The sequence below is a fragment of the Mus musculus genome, chromosome 14 (genome assembly GCF_000001635.26).
Source record: "Mus musculus strain C57BL/6J chromosome 14, GRCm38.p6 C57BL/6J".
Taxonomy (NCBI): Eukaryota; Metazoa; Chordata; class Mammalia; order Rodentia; family Muridae; genus Mus; species Mus musculus.
In genome coordinates, this window is record NC_000080.6 from 4,708,637 (window position 1) to 4,718,029 (window position 9,393).

Here is a 9,393-nt window from a genome sequence, read left to right on the forward strand (position 1 = left end):
ATATATATATATATATATATATATATATATATATATACATACATATCTATGTATGTATTTATGTATGGAAAGAATGACAAGAATAACCACTCTCAAGGAATGCACCGTTAGAAAATATCATCCAGGTTTTAATTTATAATTAATTTATAAATTAAATTTAATTTATAATTAAATGTATAGGAGAAAGATATTTGCCTCTGTGATACAGGAAATCCCTGGGAAATTGGAGTATATGTCATATGAATTGACTCAGGTGGCATATTTATTTTTTGAGAAAAATCTACTACATCCACAGTCCCTAGAGATTTGGGCTAACAAAATCTCTTAAGCATGTCAGAGTCCTAACCAACGTTCCCCCTCAAAAGCACATGACATCTAATAAAGCAGTTAGAATTCTCCAGCTTTGGAAGGAGAGGTTGCCAAAGGGGATCCCACGGGTCTATGAGAGGCTCCAGGAGAGGCACCCCAGAAAAGGACCAAGTTGGGGAGAACTAGTTAGCAGGTAGGTCATGGCAGTTGCTAGTGATATCATCAGTAATGCCTTCTTTGGAGAATCTCTTGTATCTAGGATAGAACTAGAATCTTCTGTGTTGTCACCTGTGTTGTGGTGACAGCAACTTCCTGTGGTTCATACCTTCTGTTTGCTCTGGGATTACCAGCAGGAATGTTTTTCTGGCTGCTCAGGCTATGTCAGAAAGAGAATGGCGATGAAGGAGAGACCAGACCAACGGAGAAGGAAGAGGGAATCCTTTCTCATGAAAAAGGAAGAAGGAAGTCATTCTTGAGAAGGCACAGTGAGTCCTGGGCAGAGTTGGGGATCTTCCTGGTAGAGTTAGGCTTGAGCTGGGCCTTCCAGGAGTAGGTCTTACAAGCTGAAGCCTTGGACTTTGCCAATGTCAAAGAGTCAAGAATTTCTGATGATTAGTTTGACAGAGCCAGGAATTGACAAACCTGCAGCTACTTTTCTGGGAGCTATTTAATTTCAATTTGAGTGGCAAAGAATGCCAGGAGGGCATTCTATGGGAATATCAGTGTGTTATTCCTTTCATGGAAGGGAGTTGAAGCACTTCACCTTCCAGATTACTGTAGGTAACTTGAGTATCTGATGAAAAGAACAGAGAAGGATGCTCCCCTGGTCATGTCATGTGGTGAGGACTCAGACACATTGGATTTGAAGACACTCGATTAATTAGAGCTTGATAGTGGTAAGCACTATGAAATCCAGGATTTCCCTGCAACACATCTGATATGACCTGACAATGTTCCCCATATCTTTACGTCTGAGGCAAATTATAGATTTCAGGGCAAAGGGTCCTGTAATAGGGAGTGTAGCATATGTCTGACAATGGTGGTTAGGAAGAGGACATAGCTTAGCAAACCAGCTAGAAGATAGCTTTTCTGCTCTTTTAGGGATTCACCCTGTCTTTACCTTTTCTCTCCCTCAGTCTTTTTCTTGGGACTCTGAATGGTCTCCCCTGCCCTGGGCCATCAAGTATGCAAACTCATTTGTGTTTATCTATCTGCAGGGTCTGCTAGAAATACTTCAACCCAAAATTCCAACATCACTAATCAGATATCAAATATAAATAAAGTTAGAGAACTGAAATTGCATATGAGGAAGATCAGCAATGACATGGAGGAAATTTGTGGAATCCTGAACGTTTACATGTATGAGGATTTGAACTACAGGTAGGAATTATGCCCAGTACCCTGTTGCCTGTATTGTGCCATCTGTTAACCCAATTTCCTTCCATGAATGGAGTGTGTCATCTCCCATCATTCAATTAAGTAGCCCTGACAGGTGTTTAATTGTTGGATAAACAAGGTGCTGTGTGTTTATTATCATCTTTTGTACTTGACCTTGGGGTGCTTGCAATCTGATTGTTGCTGTCAACAGCTGGAAGGACCTGCTCACACTTACTGTCTCTCAGTGTGTGAATGCAATACCTGCAGGCTATCACACGTTTACTCTGATATTGTTCATTATATTCTGAGAGATGGCACCTCCCTGGATTTATTTGGCATTCTAATTGTGTCTATGTGTGTGAACTTAGCTGTGTATGTTTTGTTCAGGACTGAGGCTCTGGGACCTTTGATGGGGTCTGAGGATTTGTGTGATGCACAGTTTGCAGGTCCTTTTAGTGTTTGTCCATAGAGGTCCAAAGTGATCACCAGGGAAGTTTGCTCCTGGTGTTTCCTTGTTGGCACACAGGAATCTCCTGGGGGAGGAGATGTGATAAAGCCTTTCTCCTGTAAATACTAGTTGTGTCCTCTGGGAATTCACATAACAACAGGAACCAAGGAATGAGAATCCCTGCCTTAAAAATAAGAGGAAAGTCATTACAGATATCTACTGGACCCTTGCCTGTGGCACAGTGTAGTGTAAAATTGTCATAGAAGTACTCTATTCCTACATCCTTGCCCGGGAAGCCATTGAAGGTCAGCTAGCTCCATTTGGTCCCCTGGCTCTGCTGTCCTCTGCCCAGGATAGTAAGTTTAATTAGCACCGAGGGGACCCAGTTTTAAGGAACTAGGATGTGGCATGCAATTGGCTTGGGTAGTCCATGATACAGCCTGTTTGCACATGATTATTGAATCCTCAATTCAGCAGATTATTTGCTTCTTGGGCCATGCCCTAACACAGAATGAACACTGAATTCAACATCATTAAATCACAACATGAGAAGACAATGTTGGATATGGATAAAATGACCCAGTCCATAATTATTTCCATGAAGTTCTCCGAGGAACTGTTAAAAGATAACTATTCCTACAGGTGAGTCAGTGACACAACTGAGACCCCCAGAACTAGGCAGGGAATGCTTCTGTCCTTTTACGACTTTGAAAAAACGCAAGGGCTCTGGTTCTATGTTATCTGTTTTTTTATTTAGGAACACTGCCCTGAGGCAAGGGTCTTGGATTTGTACCTCTTGGACTCAGTTGTCCTAAGTGTGAAGAGTGTCCAAGACCCTCCAATCTTTATTCTTCCAAATTCAAGGCCCTCTATATAGAAAACTTTTCCACCACGCTGGGAATATCCAGGAACCCTGAACCTCTAGGGTTCTGACCACAGATTAAATGATCTAGGATTCCCGACAAAAATGGAAAGAGTGTACACTTGTTGGGTCAGCTCACCTCTCTCAGAGGAGATAAGCCCTCTCCCTGCTGAAGGTTTTATGGTCCCACAGACCTATAATCAACCATGAAGAACATTTCCTCTTCTGTGATGTATAGGGTGCACTCTTGGTGTCAGGGCTTTCAGAAGTTTGTTGAGTCCTGTGGAATATGGCTGGTATCTTGATTTGACCTGCCTCTGTTTGGTGCTGCTACATATACTGTAGACTCTTCTGGGACTGTCAGGGGTTCATGGCCCTAGTGGGACCATGGGACTTGTAGGAGTGGAAAGCCAATGGAATCTGGCTGGGAATCACCAATTTTTCTTTGTGGATCAGCATCCAGCAGAAACACCGCCTCCGTGAGTGCTCTCAACTAAAGGAAAAAGTGAGGATATTACTGAATGAGAACAGAAAGCTGCTGGTGGAGCAGGCTGGAACGAAAGTGTCCCATGGGGAAGAAAAGAGGTTCTGTGAGGAGGCCAGCAAGAACATCTGTGCCTCAAGTGCCAAGGAGCAGCAGGTAGGATCATGTGTATCAGAGGCAGATTGCCCTCATGTCTAAACATAAACATAGACAATCCAATGTCACAGTCCACCAACTTCTCCAGGCACTCACCTATGTCTCCTCCAAGTGTTTGTTTATGTGATCATCTACAGGACTCTCTGTGGAGGTAGCCTGGTTCAAGAAACTGCATGTTTGGCATGCAAATGTTCCTGCTCTGCTAGAATCACTAAGGGAGATAGGTTGATTACACATCACAACACTACATGCCTTAAGTTTGAAGGATGCTGTGTTGGAGCCCTTCTTGATAATAGAAAGAGCTTTGAAGGAAGAAGTAAAGGCCTGTAGCTCATTTGCTTTACAGGGATCTTGTGAGATTCTAGGTAGGAAATAGTTTGCAGGGATGACAGCCTTGTGTAATTGACAAATAAGTGGATTTCATTGCTGTCTTTTGGCCACTTCCATTCCCCCCTTTCCCCTCTATCTCAAAATGGTCTCTTCAGGCTTCATATATCTTGGTTCACACTGAGAGAGCCTGAGTAGCAGCTTGTCAGTTCAATTTTCTTTGAGTGATGTTGGAGTGGTCATTCCTGGGCCTGAGAGTCTGGAGTTGTCTGGATGACCAGAGATTACAGAAAGGCTTCTCACAGGCTCAGGTTTGGTGTGTGATTTCTGAGGCTTCATGAAAAAATTTCTTAATATATGCCCCCAATTCTGACCAAGAAGAGTGTTCTCTAGTGATTTTTGTTAGATATTTTTTTTTCTGTCCCCTGTGACAGGGATTCTCTGTGAAACACCTGCTGTCATGGAACTCACTCTGTAGACCCGGCCGTTTTTGAATTCAGAAATCTGCCTGCCTCTGCTTCCCAAGTGCTGGGATTAAAGGAGTGTGCCACTATGACCTGGATTCTCTAGTGCTTTTTATTCCTCTAAAATAATCGCAGAGTCGTTGGGTCTCCCTTGAAACATCTCCTCTGCATAGTCTGAATTATCTTGGTCCTGAACCATAACAGATACCTCATTGTTTTCTGCTCAGTTATGATTTTATGTGAATCAGTCTGTGTGTGCTTCTGTGTGTGTCTTTGTCTGTGACAGTGTGTCTGTGTGTTTCTTTTTGTGTATGCATTGTTTTCTTGACCTGTGTCTCTCTCGGTATGTTGGGAGGCCATTCAGTGACATCTGAGTTGTCCAGTTATTCTCTATATTACTTCTTTGAGCATTGGTCTCTCAATAAAAGTGACATTTCCTGTTTTGTTCTGTCCAGTAGTCTTTGCATCTCCTGTTCACTATCAGGTAGCACCCCCTCTCTCATTTATTTCATCAAATTAATAAACAATACAGCTATTTTAAAAATAAGTGTTAGATTTCTTCACTTTCCCTGCATAGAGTTATCTCCCTAGGAGATTTGGGTTTGTCTTATTGGCTCCACCATGAACATGCATAGAATCCTACAGTGCATCCCTCTGCTAACATGGCTTTTGCTAACTATATCGTGGGCGTGGCTTTGTTTCAGGATAGATTCCTCCTCATAGTTGGCACAGTGCTGCATTTCATAAATGTCACAGCGCGTTATTTCACCAGCTTTTTTTCTGACTGATATTGAGGAAGATTTAATATCACATGAACTGTAATAGGTTGAAAAGTTCCTGGGTAGTGACCAAAAGTCACTGTCTTCCTCTGATGCTACCAAGGAACCAGTGTAGGTATAGTGAGGGGACCGAGAGAGTCAACATGGGGCTTGCTGGGGGCTTTTCTTAGGAATCTCTTTCTTGGGAATTTGGTATTGTGTTGTCCAGGTTATCTGTGCAGAGCCTGTAACTTCCTGGTAGGACCAGAAAGCATCTGCATAAAAATTTTTTTGAAGAGGAGTTAATTACAGATGAGGGCCGCAAAGACTGCCTGAGTCTAAGAACCTTATACACATATACATCAGAGGTCCCAGTAGCTGCTCATGCAACAGGAACTTTGCTGGGCGACAGTAATATTTTCATTGATTTGTGTTTGTGTGTCTCTGTGTGTATTGTGTGGTGTGTATGTTTTTGTTCCTTGTGTGTGGTGTGTGTGTTTGTCTGTGTGTGTTTGGACAACGTTTGGCTGAGCTTGTTTATACTAAAGTTGTGTATTAGTGTAATACTAGGTAATTTTGTGTTTGTGATATGGGTGCTTGTATATACAAATGTGTGTGTGTGTGTGTGTGTGTGTGTGTGTGTGTGTGATTGTGCATAAATGCAGCTGTGTGTGTCTCTAGAGGTCAAATTTAATGAGAAATACACTCTGAGGTTTTAGTTTGCACCTATGAAATATCAAATACAGCAGTCCAATTATTCTGCATGCTCACCTAACACCCAAGAATAAAAGGACACAAGAATTCTTGTAGGGTCAGATTTTTAACTGACTAGAGACAAAACTATTGATTCTCATTGAAATCTTTAGAGCAAATGTAAGGGATATGGTATATGGAGGTAAGGAGGACATTGCTGTATAAAATCGTTGTGTTTATGACCCTTTTCTGCTCTTGGTGAACTGTGAAGGACCACTGGAAGGTCAGGTGGCTCACTGTGTCTTCTAAGCATTCCAGGTTGTTTTCCTCATTGCCTGCCACCATTACATTCCCTGCTATCTCTGCTCAGTAAAGCTTTGCCTTGTACTTTGTCTTGGATTTTACTCATTGAGAGATTGAGTTGCTTGGAGCTGAACTTGGATCCAGCAGAATTCCCATAGCAGTGGAGCAAACCAGGCCTGCTTCAGGAGCCCATTGAGGGTCTTGATAATCTAAAGTACTCACACTATCTTATCTGTGTAGCATTCAGCGGGACTGTTCTTCAACATCATTTTCTCAGAGTTAAAATCAGCCTCAGTTGGGGTTGGGAGAAATGAGGACCTTCAGACAGTTCTGGTAGTATAAAATTGGTTATGTCTGTTAGAAGCCATGTTCTGAAAGTAGAAAAGAGGTCCTCATTGACCCATCCTTCCAGAACAAGTAGGAGGTATCCACAGAGTCTAGGGTATTCATGGTTGTAGTGGTCCTCAGAGCAGCCCTGAAGGAGAAGTTATCCTGATGTCCATTTGCTGAAGAATGAAATGGTACTGTGTGGTGCAGCCCTTCCATTAACTCAGTGTGAGATAATCCATGCAAGCTTTTGTCCTTCGACTAGTCAGCCTTTTCTTACTCAAAATAGCCCTGAGACAATCACATTCTGGGGAGAAAATGGTTCCTTTGGATCCTGTTATAGACAGTTCCTATTACTCTGGGCTCATACCTTTGGACACCAAGTCAGTTAGGTGATGGAAAATGGAGATCCTATTGAAAGAATTTGTTTACTTTGAGACAAGTCTGAAACAGTGAGCAAGAACAAGAGGCTGGTCCACCACCAACATGTGAGTCTAGGCTGGGAAACAAACCTATTCTACACAGCCTTGGGAACTTGCTGAGCCAGATTGGATAATAGGACAAGAACCCTGATTCCCAGACCTGTTTATGAGTGGAAAGCATATCACTGACTGCGCTGATTATATGCTTTGCCCACTAAGTACCTTTCCCATTCAAGATTTGGTTTTTTATGCCTCTAAAGTTTCCTGGGAGATTTTTATATTTGTATTAACCGGGAAACTAAACGGGGCACTGCAATACAATATGCTTGTATTGCATAAACACAAATAGGTGTGTTTGAGAGTGTGCCCTACAATAGGCATAGCTGTACAGGGGTGTTCTGTTTTTTTCATGACCATCACTTTTAAGGTTCATTGCTCGGCCTTGGGAATATTTTTATTTAGCAAACTCTTGCAGATTCTAGGACCTATGAAGTACCCATGGGGTTTTGTGTTGTATGTTGTCTCTGGCTATTTGGAGATAGAGGGATTGACAAGAGGAACCTTGTGAGGTTCCTGCACTGGAGAAATAATCATAGCCTTCACTTCAGTTCAGGGTATGCTCGCACCCCATAAGGAATCCACATGGTTTTCTAGGTTGCACACATCTCTCTTGGACTCACATTCAGACATTGTTCAATTGTTATTACTCAATATAATATACCCGCACAACTGGGGAAATGTGGTGTTTTTTTTAAACTCCAGTATAATGTGTCATTGACAGTTCTGATTCTAGCAGTTTTTAAAAGGTGAGAAACAATTCCAAGCTCAGGTGTTCTATGACACTTGGGATGCACGGTATGATCTCAGCTGATAGGTCATGTTGGTTTGTCCAGCTGAATAGAGCTGTTCTGGGAGGGACAGCTCAATTGACAAATGCTTACCAGGCCTTTGTTTCTTCCTTCCCTAAGTCTGAAATAGTCCAGCAGAAAGCAGAACATGGCACAGACCACGACATGATCTCCCTCAAAGAGAAGTGCTGGAGGAAGAGCACTGAGTGTGCACAGGAAATACACCACTGTTGCCTCTCATCCCTAATAACCATGGCTGTAATGGGCTGTATGCTCCTCCTTTATTTTGTTTCTTTGGTATGAACAGGCCTTAATTTCATCTAGCCTCTGGCCCAGGAAGAGTGCACATTTAAAGGGATTAAGAGAAATGCTGAGACACATTAAGAGCTGCTGGGCATCCAGGAAGAATCTGAGTGCAAATTTCTCTTTTCCTGATGGGTCATCATCAATAATTACATGGAGATCAGTCAACAAAATTGTAAAACCTTGGGTCCAAGTCTACAACCTGTGTTCTGCTTTGACTTGGGAGGCCATATCCTTCAGACCCACAATCCAAAAGGAGAGTGTTGCTTAAATTTCTCCTGCAAAGATTTTTACCTGCAGGAACTGCTTTTCTACTTAGTTGCCAAGGACAGCCACAGGCTATAAGTCTGTGCTACAAAATAAGCAGACTAAGAATTTTGCTTTGCACAATTTTTTGGTTTGATTTTGGTTTGAGTTTTGATTACTTTAGTTATTTGGTTTTTCTTGTTTTCATTCAAAGTTTTGTTATTAATTGGTTGTTTATTTGTTCTTGTAATTAATTTGATATTTTGATAAGGCTATATACAGTACATATTGACTGTCAGCTTTTAGTTACAATTGAGTACATTGCATTTATTCTTATGACTAACACCTTGATCTCCAACTCTTCACTCTTAAAAACCTTGTTATTTCAGGTGTGATCATGAAATCCCACAGATATCAGACCCAGATGGATCTCTGCATTCTTCACGGGACCTGGGCTCCATAGTTTCTTCTGAGCCAGACTGCACTACAAAGTCCATCATAAATTCATTGTGGAGAGTGTGTCCAACTCTCTGGATAGGAACTTAATGTTGGAAAACTTACCCATGCTGCATCCTTGTTGTCAAATATTTAGCTACTGTGAAAATTCTGTGGATGATGATGTTGAACACATTAATGGCAAATACATCAGTATTTCTGTAATAACTCTCATTAATTAAAAGCATAGTCTAAGGGAATAAAAAGCTGTCAGAAAACACAGCAGTGTATGCTTCAGCTTTCCTTCAAATATAAAATCACTGGTAACTGCAAGTAGAGATAATAAATTCCACAATCTGTTTGGGGACAGGTTTCTCTATGGGTCCTTCAACATTCATTTTATTACTTTATGATTCACCTGTGTCTGCCAAAAGACATCATTCAAAAACGATGAAGACTGCAATTAGGTATCATCCTATGAAATCCTAACAAATGCTTTTTTATTTGATATTTTCTTTACATACATTTCAAATGTTAAACCCTTTCCTTGTTTCCTCTCTGAAGATCCCCTTTTTCCTACCCCCAACCCCTGCTTCCCAACCTACCCACTCCCTCTTCCTGGCCCTGGCAT

The 9,393-nt window shown here is 41.6% G+C and overlaps 1 protein-coding gene across 1 annotated transcript; it reads left to right on the forward strand.

The window, feature by feature from the left end:
* The first annotated feature begins 664 nt into the window (after window positions 1-664).
* Window positions 665-8,722, forward strand: Gm7876 (predicted gene 7876). The gene is made up of 5 exons (XM_017316334.1): window positions 665-794; window positions 1,527-1,689; window positions 2,645-2,776; window positions 3,453-3,636; window positions 8,717-8,722. Exons 1-5 carry the CDS (start codon window positions 665-667, stop codon window positions 8,720-8,722), a joined length of 615 nt encoding a protein of 204 aa, XP_017171823.1.
* The last annotated feature ends 671 nt before the right edge of the window (window positions 8,723-9,393 follow it).

What these genes read in the sequence shown, in the direction of transcription:
- Gm7876 (XM_017316334.1), top strand. Translation starts at nt 665, where the DNA reads ATGTTTTTCTGGCTGCTCAGGCTATGTCAGAAAGAGAATGGCGATGAA. An exon ending in TATGAGGATTTGAACTACAG is followed by an intron (nt 1,690 to 2,644) that starts GTAGGAATTATG and finishes GCCCTAACACAG; the next exon opens with AATGAACACTGAATTCAACA. An exon ending in AAAGATAACTATTCCTACAG is followed by an intron (nt 2,777 to 3,452) that starts GTGAGTCAGTGA and finishes TTTGTGGATCAG; the next exon opens with CATCCAGCAGAAACACCGCC.